Raw genomic sequence first — 18,967 nt, 5'->3', positions numbered from 1 at the left:
CAAAGCTCCTTTCTCAATACGCATTACTTCCACAAAAGCAGTTGTCTAAGAGAGGAGGCTTAGCAAAACAAGAAGAAGGGAATTAGAGAAGGAAATACATTAAAAAAATGTCGAGTGTTGACAGAAATCCCCATCTGTGATTCTTTGTAATCTGTGAGAAAAATTAAAGTTTTTCTGGAGATGAGCAAAAAAAAAAAAAAAAAAAACCGAGCCGAGCCGAGCCATAGATGATGGATCCGTAGTCTAAGTTGGAGCTGACCAGGGCTTGATACAGGATAGACCCTACTCGAAATTTTTTATGAGGAGTGGCATATGTCCCCGGAAGCCAAGGGTGTGAAGGTCCAACAGAATACCTTGCTTCCAGGTAGTGTCGTAGGCCTTCTACCCCTAAAACATGTTCTTTGCAACAAACACATCCTTGACAAGTTTCAAGCCGGACCAAATAGTCCATGGTGCTGCGGCATTTTCTGAAGCCACACTGCAGGTTGGAGAGGAGGCCATTCATCCTTCCGTCTTTATATAATTGTTCAAAACAACAAAAATTAGCTAGAAATAATGTTATTGTCATATACAGGCAAAAAGTTTACATTTTAGACAGTAAATCTGGCTTAACTTTACAATGCCCCGTGAACATTACAATAAACAAACCACATTTATAATAAGTAAGACGAGCATTGCTATTTTTTTTAAAGTGCAATGACATGAAATAAAAGTAGGAAATAGGAACTTTAACATGGGATCTGCATAAAAATATGAAAAAGTTTCATATTACAGATGTTTCAAAATTAAAAAAGCATCTCAAATTTTAAATATTTTCATAGTAAAAATAAAGTAACACTGACATGCATGTCTTTCACATTTCCCTTTTCTGTCCCTGCCTCTTTTGTCTGTCTAGATGGCATGAAAGGCAAGAGTGTACTTAGTACAGCATCCTGACAATTTGACAGCAAGGTTATTCTGGCAAAAGACCATCTTAAACGATAAGCAATATAACGATAAGAAACATGATTATAAAGCACATACTCATGCTGATGAAGGAACATGCTCTCAGCTGAAGTAGGAGACATGGACAGAATACAAGTGACGGAAAGAGAAAACTATGTACACAAGTAACAAAAGATGAACACAGACGACACAAAGAGAACTCAGAACCATATTACAGAGAAGTCAGTGTAATACTCTGAATTAATAAAAAAAATTACCATGCTACAAAAAGGTTTGCTTAAACAGTAACAAGAGTCAGCTATACCATGAATTTGCCGTCATGCAACCAACATCATCTTTGAAAGGTACCCTTCCCCAGAATCTTGGAAAGTTTGCTATTGTTATGGCACAAGGTGAGAGCAGACATAATGGTCAGTATTAACCACCCTACATGAGTGAGAGCCTAAAAATCAGCCTCGCCTCTCCTCCATATGAAAGGGGTAGTTTATGTCACTTTTATCAAAACAATATGTGCTGCCATGGAAACTGCTGTCACTCTACAATCAGCAAAGTGTTACACTGTGGACTTGAGGACCTGGAAGCGTTTGAGAGTCATGCGGAGAGAACCAAGCTCTCGGTCAACTTTGTCCAGCCTGTTCTCAAGTTCCTCCTAAACAAAAGAAATGGCAATTAATGCTGCTTAGATTATTAAGTTTTAATTCTCTTTTCAAGATCTGTGACAGCATGTATGTGTTTGAATGTTGCTAATAGTAGAAGCAATCACACACATGTATAATTAAATGCAAATCAAAGTATTATCTCAAGCTCACCTTATTTTGTCTGGACTTTCGGTCTACTCGACCATGGGATGGGACTTTGTTCAACATTGACTCCAGCTATCAACATCAACAAATAATATACAGATGTATCCATGCACTGATGCATACAGACCCTAGTAATATTTAAACGAAATTAAATATGCGCTTTTTCAAAAAGAAAAGAAAATACGTTTTTAAACAACATATATGCTTTCATTAAACTGTGCACAGGATATAGCTGCTTAATTTTTTTTTTAAGTTTTAGAACCATGAAACACTTCTACATTTAAGAATATACCAATAGACAAAATCATTCTGAAGAACCAAACACAAAGACATATCTGACCTTTCGTTTCTCTACCTGAAGCTCATCATAATGTCGCTCCATCTCCTCTATGGTCCTGAGCCGTTCCCGTAACATTTCCTCTTGGGTCTGTGCAAAAATGAAAGGTAAATAAAACACTTTTTTTTCAATCATTCAGGCTAACCCAAAGCACAAAACTCAACATGAAAATTAAGTTAAAAACTGCAGACAGGTTAAAAGAAAATACTAATGTCATTAAATATTCACAGATTTGTTTAAAAGAGAAAATCATGTATAGACTGACATTTTCTCCAATTTGTGACACTTGCGAGATGTGCATAGTATTATTACATTGTGTATACATGACCTTTGTCTACTTTTATAAAATCATGGAAAAGTTCAGTTAGCCACTAATTCTAAACAAATGTTTCTCATGATAAGAATCAATCAGCTATTTAACTACTCTCACCTTGGTCAGAGAAGATCCGTCTGTTTGTCTTGGTCTGGCCAGTGATGTGTACACATCTTCCCACTGTGGTCGTGACACAATTTCTCCAGTGCGGATACGATCCAACATGGTGTCCACTGATTTAGTACCCTCTGCAAATAACCATAGGTCTGTCAGGGACTAGAGTTATTCCCCTCAGATGTGTATGTCTGCATGATAGTATTGTATTGTGCATACATGAAACCAATGCAGGTGACTAGAATGTTCACGAGAGCTTACCGCACACTTTAGTATGAAAATAGTTGAACAGAGGTAACATATCAATCAAATTGAAGACCTTTCCTTGCATAGTAAAGATAAACATATGACCATTTTTTAAGAATGTCAATATTTTATTTTGTGGTTTATGTAATTGTAAGCACTTTGAACATTTTATCTATTTTTACCTGGAATTTAGTCAAAAATAAGCTTGAAACAAATTGTATGCAGCAAAACTGGCCCAATGTTTGTCATTGTCATAGAAAGCTCTTTTTGTTCCTCTTCACAGGTCCATTGTTATTTATATGATGAACTAGTTTCACAAGTCCATGTTATTTACAGGACAAACTACTTTCACAAGATTTACATTGCAACATCTCATTTTTCTCTAGTTATTTGTGAGCATCAGGGAGAGCCAAGTGCACTCTGTGTGAGTAGCTTCACCTTTGGTAATTTGCTGGCAAATCTGTGTCCTAGCCAGTGCTTGGGATCCTAGTCTCCTTTTCCTATGGATGTATGTTTTGCTAAGTTTTTCAGACCATATCACCATTACCCATGGATAGCATGCGATGCTGTTTTCTCGTATGAGTGTGTGTGTGTGGTACTTGAATACTTTGTGAGTCACCATAAAGTAAAACATACTTAACCTTGGACTGGTTTTCATATAGATATATCAAAGGAACAGTGAATAGTTATCTGACTGGATGGTGTGCGGATGACTGTGCAACTGGCCAAAGAAATTTTTGTTGGTGAATTTGGTTTTGTAAACCACCAGTTACAATATATTTCTTAATCAATATCAAGTCTCAGACTGTAGAGTTGTGTCGTATGAATAACAGTCTGTGTAAGAGCTGCCTTTTCATTATTTATTATGACTGCATATTTGTGTATACTTTGTGATTCTACTACCTGAATTTGAACAAGAAAGGGAACAAAGTCATTTTTTTGAGGAGGGAAGGTGCATAAAATTCAAGAAACCTACAGGTAGATCTTTGTGTTTTGCTGTTTTAAAGAACATGCGGGTATCATGTATGTATGTGTGCTATGTGTCCCAGAAAGGTGAAATGAAAAAAATCCCAGTGATTAAGAAAGCTGATAAAATACTTTAGCAACATTCAGACAAGACATTAAAGCTGTACAACTTTTTTGAAAATCAAATCTACTGTCAGGAGAACTATGATCTTATTTCCGCAATACTTGTGCTGAGAAATAATGTTTACAAGCTCTGAGAAATAGCAAAATTTCCTCACCTATCAGAGAACCATGTGATACACTTCTCTCCTTTGAATATTCCTTTTCCCTTATAGATGTATTTTTTTCCTTGGATGAAGATGGCTGAGAAACTTCTGGCCTCACTCCCACATCAAACCGAGTTGGTGAAGAAAGAGCAGTAGGATAAGAAGAAGTGTTTGGTCGTAAATTCTGCATGGTTGACTTTTGGGGACTTGCATCCCCATTTTGTACTGACAGATCTCTAGCTGCCTGTAATGAAGCAGTACTAGAACTCTTTTTGCTCTTAGGTTTCTGTGAAGTTGTTATGGATGCAGGTGTCGGGTTTGATGCTCTCTGGGGCGATTTTAAAGTGTCAATGATAGTGACTTTGGAGTAGCCATTTTGTGCTACTAGAGACTCTGTGGAGCTGTACTTCTTGGGCTGCAGCTTCGGGGCAAAGTCTGAGCGAGACAGGTTTTCTTGAAGACGACGCAACTCCATTTCAGCCCTAAGCAAGGGTGAGGATGACGAGTCACCATCACAGCTCCTATCCGATTGAATGACCCTGGGCATAGCTCTTTCAGGTGTTCTCAAACTGTGAGCAAAAAAAAAAAAGCTAACATCATAACACAACCACATTACGGGCATCATTTTTGAAATTCATAATATGGTAAGTTTACATAAAGATGAAAACAAAGAAATGTTCCAAATGGAATCATGGATATGCATGGCAGTTAGCTGATTAAAGTAGCTGCAAGAAGTGTTCTACTATTTTACAGAAAATAGTAATCACCTTGTTGTCTTCTTATCAGCCGAGGTGTTCTGGTGAGAACTAGATGGCAAGCTACCTGTGCTGTTTGCCAGATGACTTGAAGATCGGTCAGCAGATGGTTCGGACACATCTTGTGGTTCACGGCCCATTATTGAAAAGCTGAAAAAAAGAATCATTCTATTATTTCTCCACTGCACAAATACTGACCAGATGTAAGGAAATTCTTAAAAAGACAGGCACGTGCATGCCATAAGTGCATATGCCTGTCATGAACTCCATTCCTTCCCAGCTTGATCTCAGCTGATCACGGTCCAGCATTCAACTATGAAAGCCAAGGTAAGTTGTAACTAAAAACATAAAAATAAAATAACCCTCTATTTTGAAGTTTGAAGGCAAGAATTTTAAAAGAAGTTCATACAAAAACAGACAACCGAAGACCTACCTGCTGCTGACACTAAGCCTTTGCCTGAGGTTATCATTGTCCCGTTGTAGACGTTTGTTCTCCAGTTCCAGCCGTGAGATCAATCTGTACAAGTCGCATGTTACCAATCAACAAAGTGGGAAGATCTTATCGTTTCTTAATATCTTTCCATCTAACACCACTTACTACTTCTCCCTAAGTACAAGCCTTTTTGTCTTGTAAATTGCTTTACAAGCAGCAGTATTCATAGGGTGAGACTAGCTGATGGCTAAGAACCAGTACCTTTGATCTTAATGTTTACACCTGCAAACTTAATAATAATAATGGGTACTTATAAAACGCAGCATCACGATCAAGATAGATCACACTGCACAGGCCAGTAATGATAAATGAAAGATAACAGCCAGTGGACAGTGAGGTGCGACACACTGAACAACATAAAGATGAGGTAAAGGTAAAGTAGTGGATGAAGGTATGAAGGGATGTAGATACTATAAACAGTATAAGATGGAGTCGTTACATGATGGTTAGCATGACAGGCAATATTGCCAGGAAGTTAAGAATAGTAATTCAGGGAAAGTACTTAGTGAACAGACATGTTTTCAGAGAGCGTTTAAATGTAGCCTTGTAGTCCGAGTGGCAAATGGGATGTGGAAGAAAGTTCCACTGCTTAGAAGCGCAGAGGGAGGATGTCTGTTGTCCATATCAGAATGCGCGAATCTGATGAGGAGCCAAGGTTTTGGATAGGACTGTGGGCAGACATCCGTAAAGTAGTGGGGGGGGGGGGGGGAAGCCATCAAAGAATCCATGATCATAGCATAGAGTTCAGAGCTTGTAGTCTTTTTTAGCTTTAACTGGTAGCCAATGAAGAGAGTGACGAAATGGTGTGACATGTTCAAATTGCAAGTCTGGTTAATGAGACAAGCAGCTGAATTTTGGACTTTCTGAAGCTTATCAATGAGGTACTGTGGAGAGCCAGCAAGAATTAAGACAGTTGCAATAGTCTAGTTTAGACAGAGCAAATGAACAGATGAGAATTTTGGATGGTGAGATCGACAGAGTATGGTGAATGGATCTTATCTTCCAGAGCTCATTGTATGCAGAATGACAGAGGTGTGAAACATGCTTATCAAGAGACATGTCATCAGGCATGTCAAAAGACCACAGAAATGCTTAATCAAATGTTGAGAAAATGAAATAAAAAGGGATTATGCATGGAAGAAAACTGCGGAATATTCCCAATACCAAGAGTAAAACAAGAATATAGCCATTTAATAAAACAAATACATGTATAGAATGCTCTATTGTAACATACTTGTTCAGATCCACAGTTTCACTTCGTGTTTCATACAACTTTTTGTCAAGGTCTGCAGTGGTTTCCTGAAAAAGAAAAGAAGGATTTAAACAAGTACATTGAAAACTGAATCTTGGGTTTTGGTGCAATGTCAGTTGGGGTTTGTTTTTTTTTTTTTTTAATGTACAGATCGTACTGAGGAGAATGAATCAGATTTATGAACTAAAATCAAAAACACACTAATTACTGTATTGATCCTACTACCATCATTAACATCAAAGAAAGTCTTAATAATGTCTTCTGCCGTTACGACACTTTCGTTCAAAGACAAGAATAAAAATTTCCAGCAGCTCCCACATTACGCATTACCTCATGCTAACATAAGGGTTCAAATTCAAGTATTTGTTCCGTGGGTTACAACTGATCTCAATGTATTTAGGGCGAGTAGATCAGAAACAAAAAATGTTAACAAGACAAAATATACCAGGTCTGGTTCAAGGAATGCAAGGTATAGGGAATCAAAACAGGCTGAGAGAGGAGATAGTGCAGAGATCTGCATGAGGAAGACAGGTGGAGGCAGAGTCATTGAGATGTTTGTAACAGAGGTATGGAAGTCCACACTAAAGCAACAAAACATGACCAACCTTGAGGGCATTGTATTCTTTCTCCATCTTCTCATACTTGTCAAGAAGCTGCACAAACAGACATTTCAGAATTTAAAACAGAATTCAACATTTTTAAAGTTATGCTTGCAGCCTTTCTTTAGATGCATGAGATGTGATGAGACTGATCACTGTTATTAAAGCCTGGATCATAAACAACCTCTTTAATGAAATACTTTTTATGTCAGTAGGTACCAAGACTGAGGGCTGAGGCTCTAGCAAGTTTTCCTCCTGAACAGAATGACCTTAACAACAAGTATGATAAACTAAGTAAAGCATAAAGGACTGGTGGTGTCAAATGCAGTAAATTCACCACCACCACCATCCCTAACAGAAATGTTGGTCAGCCACCCTGTATTAACCGTCCACAACTCACTCTGTTCAAAGCAGCCTTATCCCTTCGCATGCTTTCAGCTTGTTCCTCTTGTACCTAATCAACATTGAAACAAACTTATCTTTTGTTTTGCTTAGTCAAGATGTCTTTCTCATTCACAACAAGTTCTAGGCACAGTTCAGAGAAGAAGTTTCTAATCAAATATGTGTGTGTGAGAGAGAGCGAAAGTAAATTATGTTACTGTTGCTGTTATTTTTATTATTACAACATTACAAGTTGGGTAACAGTGGTAATCATTACTTCATCAAAGCCTGAGGCAAACCAGTTTTGCAAATAAAAACCTTTTTTAAAAACGAAGACGCCAACTATCAACTACTTATTTCTAATTTCTTTGAATTCCAAGTACATTCCTATTCCAGGAGTCAATGGGTAGCAAAATATCCCCAGTATCATTCTGTTTCATACTTAATTGCATCTATTTATGAAAATCTTTTGTTATAATTAATAAAAAAAAGCTTTCAGCAATTCCATTTTCTTGCTCTAAGCTGTTCTGCAATTAATTTTAGTTGGGACAACATTTTCCGGGAGACTAGCATACTCAAGAGTAATGTTTCTATACATCCAACAGTTGAAGACAAAATTATCAAGTGTTTGAAATTCTACTTTTTGGGGTGGGTGGAGGGGCAAGGAACAGAAGCATCTAGATGCAATTATTCACATTATGTTTCTCACAAGTCTGTTTTGATGTAATTGTTCACATGAGATTTCATGAATAATATTTGACCCCTCTTCACACCTTATACAGATCTTGAATTATAAGTGCTTGTTTGTGTTCGTTGGCCTGAGATTCCTCGAGCATTGCTTCCCTTTCTTTGGCATAGGCATGTAATTCTTCCAGGCGATTTTTCAGCTTTAAGACGTTCTCTTGAGACTCCTCGTATCGTTCTGCATAGTCTGCCTGCAATGGAATGATCATAGCCTGATAGCAAAAGATATCAAGAAGGATAAGGCAAGTGAATTGTAGGTGAATGAGATGAGAGGAGAATGAGAGTGTTTGTGTCTCTGAGCGTATGTGTGTTTGTGTCTGTATGTGTGGCAGGCATGTTAGTGAGAAGCAGACAAAAGGAGACATCCTAAAATGAACAAGTTGAACAAAGTGCTCACAGCTCTGATCTCAAGGCCCTGAAGCTTCTGCTGCAGCTCCCTATTTTGACTGAAAATGAAGTTTGACAACAAATGAAATCTCACTCACAAGTATATGCAGAATAACAATTATTTATAGATCAAAATACCTTCAATGTTTTATACGAACACCATAAATAAAGGAAAGAATGAACTCTGCATTCATACATAAGAAACAATGCATTGTGCAAACATTGTAAACAAAGAAACAATCCAATATGTAAACATATGTCCAATTTATAAGAAATATGACACCTATATATCATCAGAAAATATGTCATGCCAAAGACCAGATGTGGATGAGATAAATATAAAATCCAGTTAACTAACCCAGGTAAATAAGAAACAATGCATTATACAAAGACCAAACAAGAATGTGGCTTAAAAAAGGTCTCATTTTCAGCCTCACATGTTGGCATCATCCAGGACATCTTGTAAATCCTGACAATGCTGTCGTAGTGTGTGGTTCTCCTCCCTGAGAATTCGCTCCTCCACACTCTCCATTTGTGTAGACGTAGCAAAGATTCTCTGCCCATCTGTAACTAAGCTTAGTTTCTCTCGCAAATCCTTGAGCTCCGCCTCATAATAAGCTCTAAGATCAGCTAAATGCTTGGCATGCTTTTCACGCAAAGACAATTGTGACCTAGAAGCAAAAAAGAAAAAAGCAAGAGGTCAAAATCTTGGCATTTTTTTTTTTTTTAAGGCAGCAGTCTATATAGTGCCCCAGTGAATCAGTATTTTGTGTGCATGTGTGAGTGCTTGCAACTGCAAATGCAAACATCTTCATAGCTACAACTCAATTATGTTGATATGTCTATATTGAATGAGCTAAACAAATTAACTTGGAAAAGAACAGCAGAGAGTGATGCAAAGGATGTCAGAACCACATGAGCTAAAATGAGGGGTACTGCCCAAAACTGGGTTCACTGGAGAGATGTTGAGGCCCTTTGCTCCTCAAGGAATAGCAAGGACTAAATTAAACTAATACAACTGGCCAATGGTAAATTGCAAAAGTGTATTTATTCATAATAAATTTTAAAATGCATTCAGTAAAAAATATATAATTCTTTCTCAAGTATACAGCTGAAGGACTATTCTGACAAACTATTTAGGTATTTATTTAATACATCGGCTTTCCCCTTACCTTGGTGACAATTGATCATTGTCATGGAAAGACACCTCCCTGCTGTGCCTTGGACCTTCAACATGTGTCCTAGAGTCAATGGGTTCTCGAGGCCAGCGCTCACTGCTCCTAATGGTCTCATCAACAGCACAGCTTTCTCCCACACTACCTGTTAGGCTCAACCCACTGGCAGACTAGAGAAATCAAAAGACAACCACGGTAAGTATTTTTACTGCTGGAACAGCCAGTGCTTGTGTATACATTAGTAAACAAATTAAAAGATTTGGTCTGTGAATAATAAGATTGTCACATCAGTATACACTTTGCTTGAGCAATTCAGTTTAACTTAACCAGAGAATCGTTATCAAGTGTCTTACACTTGTACTTTTGATCCTGCTGATTGGCATTGGGGTACTGTAAACACCTCCACGGAGTTGTTTATCCCATCCAACTTCAGAGACTGAATGACTTTCTTTCACAGACTTTGCCCTTGGTCTCGTTTCCAGTGAGGCAAGTGGGATGTGCTGCAAGGACGAGGTCCCTGAAAGTTCAAGATTATCTGGGGTTCGTCCACTACTTGAGGTGGTTTCCATCTTCATTTGGCTACTCAAATGGTTAGCACTCCAGCTACGCTCCTGTCGCATCTGGCTGCTGGAGAGTTTGGAGTAATGCTCCCCTGAATCGTATTCCTCCTCCAGCATGTCTTGATAGCGCATTCGGCCAACTCTGGCACTATCCCAGCTTTGGTCAGAACCTCTTGGCAAGGTCCTGACCTCCTTTGGTGAATGCAGCTCTGACAGTACCTAAGACATTATAAAACCAAAACAATGCCAAATTTCAGTTTATGAAGGACAAGACGTTAGCCCTATGTCTATTTAACCCTATTCCTTCTATTTTGAACATGTTAATTACACAGGCTCTTCTCTTTTTCTGTCGTTAACTCCCTCTTCTTCATCCTTTTATTTTCATAGTTTGCACTGTGGGATGCTTTATTTGTTTCTCATGCTGCTCTTAAGTCCGAGTGCATCGAGCTCACTAGCACGCAAGGAAATGTTCTATGTAAGTGCTTTATTATTACTACTACTACTACTCAGAGTTTCAGGACTTTAAAATGTTTCTGCTTAAGTTTTTCACCACTATGGTTAACCATCCCTTTGGATGATGACCTTAAGTGTCGTTACTGCAGTTCATACTTGTCAAGTAAAAATTTCAATAACACAATGAAAAAAAAATACAGCATTGTGCTGAAACTATGCTAATTAATTAAAGGTGTGATTGTGGCTTATCACTTGTGACAAAGAGTTCAGTAGACAGGAAGAAGAAGTATGCTAACCTCTTTATGAGCATGCAGCTTGTCTTTCATAGTTTGCTGCTGTCGCGTCAGCTCTTTCTCGAGATGCTGCTGCATTCTGTTGATCATGCGCTGGTGCTCCGCATGCTGGGCCTGTAGCTCTCCACGGTGCTGGTCCTCAAGCAGTCTGTACATGGCTAGCCAACTCAGCTTGAAAGTTTGAAAATTACAATCTCATGGCAATGGCTTTAAAGCAATTTCTTAGAAATTGTTATTTTATGCTTAAAAAATAAGTGACAGAAAAACATATATTTCTATGAATAAAGAAAAAATTTGTAAAATAATTCAAAGAAAACATTAAAAAGACTTGATAATGATTTGCCAAATAATATTGTTTATTTTATGCACTCATGTATGCGCACACCCATACACATACAAAATTTTTATTGTAAATTTTCTTTCTTTGAGACTTGACATGAACATAGGAGATAAAGAGCTAAAACTGCTCTTTAGCCATCATAAGTTTTCTTACTGAGAGCAAGCTAGCACCTACCTGGCAGGTGGGTCATCCATTGGTCAGGTGAGCAACAGCTCCTTAGCTATAAAGGCAAAAGCAAAGCCAAGACAGCAGTTATTCTGATGTCTACAGCGGTGTTCAGCCACGCACTTTGATGCTCTTGAGACAGAGGCTGCACCAGCCACCTGTCAGTGTCCTGCATTCAGTTTGATTTCCCCACTCTACCAACCACCTATCAGTGTCATGTGTTCAGCTTGATTCCTCACTCTACCAACCTTTTCTGCTCATGCTGCAGAGATCTTTTGTATTGTTGCACCAGCCAGCTGCCTCTGTCTGACATGGGAATAGCAAATGTTTATCTCCTCCTCACATCCTCTGTGCATTCAGTGCTTGTCCTGTCCGACAGACACAAGCTTGGCATGATCAGCCTCCTTAGGTGGGATCTAAGTTGCAGGGAAATTGTTCATCTGCCTTAGATGAGGCAAGACTTTCGTCCCCACCCCTGACCTGACCTATCCCCTGTGTGCCTGAACGCTGTTCTCGTCACCATGTGCACATCTTTCCCAACCCTTACAATGGGATAAGGTTTTCGGTGCTGGTGCCCCCACCCCTAGGAGTAGGCAGTTGTTCCTCATCTGGCTCATTGGGGTTATGATGATGGTCAGTCCTGGAGTTCTCTTTTTAGTACCAGTTACCTCTGGTGAATTAGTCTACACAGGACAATCCCCTTTCACATCAATCACCCGTCAAAGAGTGTTGCTTCTGTTGCAAAGGGGAGGACACTTGGTCCCCTACTCTGTTTTTGAGTCGGTATTATTATACTGCAGAGCAGGAATCATGAGATTTGACTCAAGGTCCATCATATTCTCACGTTTGAATGTCTTCACCATCACTTTCAGCAGAAAAATGAAGGCATCTTCCAGAAAGTGCTCCCAGAAAGAGTTGGTTGTGAGACTTTAAATCTCACACTGCCCCTCTGCTACTTTTAGACCCCATTTCTGCAGCCCAACATATAACGGCTTGTTACTGCAAAGGAGTTGTTTTGGTTTCCTCCAAGTTCTCCTATTCTATTCTCCTATGGTCATATCATCTGGAAGTGTACAAAGAGGAAATCAACTTTTTATTGTAAAACTTCTTTTCTTGAGACTTACTAGATGACATGACTGCACCTTCCTGACCTCCCTGCTGTTTATTTGGAGTGTTGGTTGAAAAACTGCTATATCAGAATTGCTTTTTGCCTATATAGCTGTCTGAGAGCTGTTGTTCATCTGATGAGAGGAACGCCACGCATACTGGTCATGTGCTAGCTCACTTTCAGGACGATGACTTTCGATTGTTAAAAAGTAATTGTAACCCTTTATCTCCAATGGTAATGTTATCTGGCAATGTCAAAGAAGAAATGCACACATCCACATGCACAGACACATATGCCAAACTAAGCATACAAACACATTTTATAATAATAATATAAGCTTACCTGCTGGTCTTGCAAAGTCTTAAAGTTTGGAATGACTCCTGGATTAGGCACTGATCCACTAGCATTTGTCGAACCTGACAGAAAGGATAAGCCAGAACCCTCAAGGCTGGCACCACCACCACCATCTCGTCTTCTGCCATCAAAATCTTGCACAAAATTTTCCTGGTGCCTGCTCAGTCTGTGGGTCATATCATTTTGTCTCTGTGACACCATCTCCCTGGTGGCACAACTTAACCTGTCCCCAGAAAAACTGTTTGAAGCTCTGAGCTCCAGGCTTACTGATTCCTCACCAATGCGAGGTCTCTGAAGATAGGACCCATCAAAACTCTTTCTATCATCGGGCTGTCCTTTGCTGTGAATAACAGAATGGAGCTTAGCTGGCTGCTGAGAAATATGATTGACTGGCAATGTGAGATTCTCCTGACTAGATAGATGATCAGAGACAGCTGGCACTCTTTTAGGTGTTGTCCCTTTTGTATCATTATCTGCAACTTGTATAAAAAAAAAATGATACATTATGCAAATACAGTTGTCGTTGCATTTTAGCTCACTTTGTGTTTTTAAGCCCCGCTATTGCAGCTTCTTATACACTCTGTAGTGCTAGTAAAATTTAGAATGCTTGAAGAACTGGTAAAAAACAGCATCACGAAAATAATAATAATTACAGAATTAAAATGGAAGGAAGGTGGAAGAAACAGTCTTTTGGTAATACATTTTCAAATATTGACATTATAAAACATGTTTGAAGAGCAGTAAGTTATCTACAACTGACCAAGAGCACGTTTATTAACAGAGATTTGTACCCTACAGATTAGGAAGCAATGTCATGCAAAAATGTAGAATACTGAACACCAAGTTATTACATTATTTACAGCTATTTCTAATAAATTTTGAAAGTATTAAACAATTAAAAAAAAGTGAATAGAATTATAAAGCATACAAGGGGAGTGTGGATGAGCCACATGTAAATACTGGAAATCTCAACAGCAAGGAATTCCATCAAGCATACATATTAAAATAAATAAATGGATCAATTAATCCTCTATGTCAAAAAAGTAAAAGTTATGATTTTACAGTCATAAGCTATAAGCACTGTCCATGCTTACCACAAAAAGAAAAAAGCCTGCTAGTAAACATCCAGGCTACAGTAAAATTTCAGGTAGTAGTCATATTACTTTTGTTTAAGAAAACTAATTTGTATTAATATATATAATAATTAGCTGCATTACTGAAAAACTTGCTAAAATTTTCCTTAATCATTTTCCCTTAATTTCCAAAGATTTCTGTTCATAAAAAAATTCAAGCAAAACAGAGAGAGGAAAAATAGCAAGGGTTCATCTTGACTTTTTATAAATCAATAATATGTAAGTTCATTTTATGCATGCAAAAGTAAAACCCACAATCTGCGGGTTATATTTTAAATACTAAACAATAGGGCTGATAATCACTGTGAAAGACTGGACATGACCCCACCTCCCTTGATTTATGAAGGAATTGAAAATGACAAGAAGCCAACAAGAATGCAATGTTTCAGTGACAGTAAGAATCTGGGAGAGAGAAAGGCAAAGGTGTGAAGAACACACAGAAGCTAAGCTGAACACTATGTTAGACAAAACAACGATTGGGATGCATGGGAAAGACATGCTGCTCATGCAGTTAATTCAGGTAAGAGAAGGAGGGCACAACCTGCCTTATATGCATGCATGAACTTACACATTTTCCTTCTAACTCCCTCTCGGCTGAATCTGCCAACAGAGCTGGACCCACTACCTGTATGTGCTGAACCTGTATCGCCAGTTCCAGGAGGATTCTTGGGTGTTCCCCTGTTCCTACATATCACATGCTCGCCCGTCTCCAGAATAAGGCACTCTTTGACCCCTGGAGACAACACCCTGCACACTTTATAGTTGTCGTAATTTAGTGGATACTCAGGTTTTGGAGAATCCATGTTTACTACCTGTAGTCCACCTGTGCTTTTAGCCTCGTGGTCAGCGATCTTACCTTGGGCTTGACAAGCATCACCACCCTGGGCACCTGCCATCTCATTCACAGGGTAGACCACTCTTGACTCTCCTTTCAACTCCTCCTCCTCCTCAACATCAGAGCCTGCTACACGCATACCCAAGGGTACAGAATCATCGCTCTTGTGATCTTCGGAATCATAAGCCCACAACTGATCCACTTCCAATTTTCTGTCTTCCTGAAAGTCACCAGTAAGCTCTTGTCCTTCAAGACCATCTTTGTCATGTACAGACTGTTTTGGTACACTGTGCACCCTATACTGCTCAAAATCATACTCACTGTCATCACTGCACAACTGCACTTTTTCTAGTTCAGGGTACTGGAGTGGACTTTCGCTGCTTGACAATGACTTTCTTCCCCCAAGATGTTCCTCTTCTCCACTCTCCACATTATTATTTTCACTTGCTAGAACCTTCTCCAAAACATCTAATAACACATTCTGTGCAATAGTGACTGGCTGCTCTAATCCATCTGATGCACTGTTCTGTGAATCATTGTCTTGTTTGCCGTATTTCTCAAACTCAAGATCATTTCCTTCGTGACCAAGAAGTACAAGGGGGCTTTTTATGTCCACAGCAAAGCCCGGTGAAGCAGGAAAGCCTGGTAAATCATCAGACATTGGCATGCCTTTGTCTTCTTGGTTGTCTTTGTAATCCTCGCTTTTTTCATCTTTTCTTTCGTTATCAACAATACTCAGCAATTGACTCTCTGCAGGGGGTGGTACACCTTCTTGCTCTACTTCCTCTCTCTCTTGATGTACCTCTATATGATGTTCTAGACCTTCCTGTCCTACAGAGCCGTCTGCTTCTGAATCTTTATCCCCTACATCAATATCTTCATGTTTCTCAGCATCGTCCTCTTCCAAAAAAAGCTGATAAGTCATGAGAGGGGTATGAATTCTATCTCCACCACCATCTCGTAAAGGACTCAATTCTGTGAGCTCCTCTTCGCTGCTGTCTAAGTCAGTCCTGAGTAACTTGTGAGAGTCAGCTCTGTGCGCATCTTTGTCATCACCTTCTTGTGCATTATCCGCTTCACTACAGCGATCTAAAGCAGCAACATTTTCATCTGTTTCAGCATCCTCTCCTGCTTGCACTTGACCGTCAAGTGCTGCAGTGTCACCATCCTGTTCTGGAAATGCTGAGCTACTGTCACCACCATCTTCATCACCAGGTGCCTGACTAACATCTCTCTCTTCTCCACTATCCATCCTGTCATGAAAAAAAAAGGACATGAGAAAATAATTTACAAAGCAATATCAACAAATTGCCCATGAATGCTTTCACGCATGGAGTAATCTAGATAATAAGAATTTATTTCCCTTCAGTGATTCTGCCTTGTTTTAAAAGCAACTAGCCACACTATCCGATTCTGATTTTATTGGCAACTTTTGTTCTGCTACTTCATTTTGGTCAAGTTTATTCCTACGCATTGTAGTAAAACTGAAATACCTGTGCTCATGATGTCACTTCCTAATTAGACACTTGCAAGGTGTTACCACCTGGGGTCTTGAGCCAACAACTTTGATTTTGGGGAGGATGGCCTCCTCCCAAAACTGGAGGATGTTTCAAATTTAGTAGCATGACTTTACAAAGCCTGAGTCTAATTTTAACTCATGCACACACAAAAAAAATAGTAATAATTCCCTAAAATATCCTTTTCACCATGTTCATTAAAGGCAATTTATTAACAGCACACACCTCTCCATCTCACTCCTTTCAGTTCAGTCTGTTCAACTCTACTCCCCTCTGTTTAATGGGTTTTACCTGATACCTCTGTCCGAGCACCTGATTTCCATAGCTCAACATTTCTACAATGTATCTTCATAACACACAAATCACAACTGCCGTTGCTCTTTTAGAGCTCTTAATCACCAGTTGTAAAGGAACTTAAAAAAATAACTTGGAATGCTCAAAAACAGCAATAATAAATGTTTAGTGTTATTATTATTATTAGCCACAACCATCACCACCCTGCTTTATTTACAAGATGCTGAAAGTCTATTATAGGACAAGATCAAAGCTAGTTTTTTTTTCAAAAATTAAATAATCACAACAGGGTAATTCTGGATGAAGGGTAAGTGCATAAACACACACTCTCATCTCTCTTTTTTTACTGCCAGTATTTCAACAAAATGTTTGGGGCAAATAGCTGACATATACACAGCACACAGATACCTGCCAATGTGTGATACTGTTTACACCAGATGGGTGCAGACACAAAAGGTCAACAGATACCTATTGTTTTATCGCAGATACAAAACTATTGCTCACAAGAGTGTGGCTCAACAAAAATTACATTTTTAATCTGACTAAATTTCTCTAACAGAAACAATGATAGGAGAAACTATTGTCAAGGTATTAAAACTACAAACCATTTTCTAGTTGTAATATAAATCTCTTCTGTCTTTGAAAGGTATTCTATCAAACCTGTTCTCGAAAATAACTCCACTTGATGTACCAATTCTGGCAAAAATTTATTTCATCATTTTAAATATTTTCACTTAGTAATGACTTAATGATTGCTAAAAATGAACGAATTAAGCAGAAGTTGAATACTTATGTGGTCTAAGACGGTTTAAAGAGCAAACACATGACGTAAAGTCACTTATATATTAATGCTGCAGGAAACAGATCAATGACAGAACTCTATTTCAGTTTATGACACATGTTCCAACAAGCTACATATTCACACTGTAAAAGGATTAAAAAATTGCTTGCACTGTGGCTCCTTTTCATCCACAAAAATTTAGTTTAAGCAGGGCATATCAACTGTCACTGTATTTGAACTTGAAATTGAAGGCAACAAAAGAATTTAAAGATTCAGGTACATGAACTCAAAAACTTCTACAGCTATTCACTGCTGTCAAGCATATATTAATGAAATCATGTATTAAGTTCTATGGAAAAAAACCACATTCACTTTCATGCGGTTTGGACCTATAGCCAACAATCTATAAAACTACTTTCTTTAACAATACCAATGAATGTCCTTTTCTTACTAACTCCCTCATTCATATTCATATTAAACAGGTTGTAACGTGAATTATACTTGGTGTGAATGTAGCTGGAATGGAACGAGCAGGAGATAAAACTCCTCTGTAAGGAGTGGAACACTACCCATGTGATGTCATTAAAAATCCATAAATTACATCCTGAAAAGTGACTTCTGCTTCTTATCATTCAACCACAAAGCAAGCTCTGTTCCAAACATGCATGTCCTTTTTAAGATTCTGTTTTAGGTTTATCAACAGCACGGTAAAAATCAGAGATTAAATGGAAAGTGTTATGATATGTATGCATGTACATATTCTCATCTGTTATGAATTGGTTACATAACACCACTGTTGTATACTAAATAGTTGTAACATGTTGTTTAATAACAATAACAACAAAGACATTCAATAATGCTTACATATAGTTAAATTTGTTATCATCACTGATTGTTAACTGAAGTAATATAGAAGAAATATTATCAAATTTTCTGAAACGCGTGTTTACCACTGTTTGATACCAGTTCACGAGATATAATAATGATCAAAAAGTCTTCATCAAATTATTTTTTTAAAACAACAACGTTCCACATGCTACGACTGCCTTACTAACATTTACCCTGAACTTATTATATTATGTCAATCACATCATCTATTCATGACATCTGCAATAACTTGGAATTCCGTGACAATCACACTGGCATCCTACTGTCATTGCGTAATTTGTTGCAGACGAACTTTGGTAAGCTGACATTCATACAAAACAACGTTTACCTCAAGTGAGCAGTAAAGCATTGCAAGACACTATATTTGAGTATGCGAGTCAAATGGTAACACGATTAGATCCAACACGGTCTGAGTTTCAGAACCAGACTGAAGTTAAAGTTTTTATTTTCTTGCTGAGACTTGTTGGTAT

General features: G+C 38.4%; 1 protein-coding gene across 3 annotated transcripts; it reads right to left on the bottom strand.

Moving 5' to 3' along the window:
• Positions 1-542: 542 nt before the first annotated feature.
• Positions 543-18,963, bottom strand: LOC112563262. Of its 3 annotated transcripts, XM_025237102.1 has the most exons (20): positions 18,826-18,963; positions 15,039-16,270; positions 14,751-14,915; positions 13,038-13,528; positions 11,086-11,253; positions 10,130-10,555; positions 9,774-9,946; positions 9,039-9,272; positions 8,612-8,660; positions 8,244-8,405; positions 7,490-7,543; positions 7,096-7,143; positions 6,473-6,537; positions 5,179-5,262; positions 4,758-4,895; positions 4,003-4,559; positions 2,516-2,646; positions 2,089-2,175; positions 1,755-1,820; positions 543-1,594 (listed from the first exon to the last, which is right to left on the bottom strand). In XM_025237102.1, the coding sequence occupies exons 2-20, from the start codon at positions 16,267-16,269 to the stop codon at positions 1,499-1,501; spliced, it is 4,425 nt and encodes a 1,474-aa protein (XP_025092887.1). In that variant the 5' UTR covers position 16,270; positions 18,826-18,963; the 3' UTR covers positions 543-1,498. The 3 variants fall into 3 exon arrangements, with proteins under 3 accessions (XP_025092887.1, XP_025092886.1, XP_025092888.1); XM_025237101.1 differs by having other exon boundaries at positions 14,751-16,270; XM_025237103.1 differs by lacking the exon at positions 14,751-14,915.
• Positions 18,964-18,967: the final 4 nt, after the last annotated feature.

The sequence above is a fragment of the Pomacea canaliculata genome, linkage group LG4 (genome assembly GCF_003073045.1).
Source record: "Pomacea canaliculata isolate SZHN2017 linkage group LG4, ASM307304v1, whole genome shotgun sequence".
In the NCBI taxonomy this organism is placed as follows: domain Eukaryota; kingdom Metazoa; phylum Mollusca; class Gastropoda; order Architaenioglossa; family Ampullariidae; genus Pomacea; species Pomacea canaliculata.
Note: the sequence above shows the minus strand (reverse complement) of the source record. Positions and strands in the feature narration are given on the sequence as shown.

Bases quoted from the DNA above. Each gene is read 5' to 3' on its own strand.
- LOC112563262 (XM_025237101.1), bottom strand. From the start codon at position 16,269: ATGGATAGTGGAGAAGAGAGAGATGTTAGTCAGGCACCTGGTGATGAA. The intron at 11,254-13,037 runs GTAAGCTTATAT...CAAACTTTCAAG, and splicing joins AGACTTTGCAAGACCAGCAG to CTGAGTTGGCTAGCCATGTA. The intron at 8,661-9,038 runs GTGAGGCTGAAA...CTTCATTTTCAG, and splicing joins GTCCTGGATGATGCCAACAT to TCAAAATAGGGAGCTGCAGC.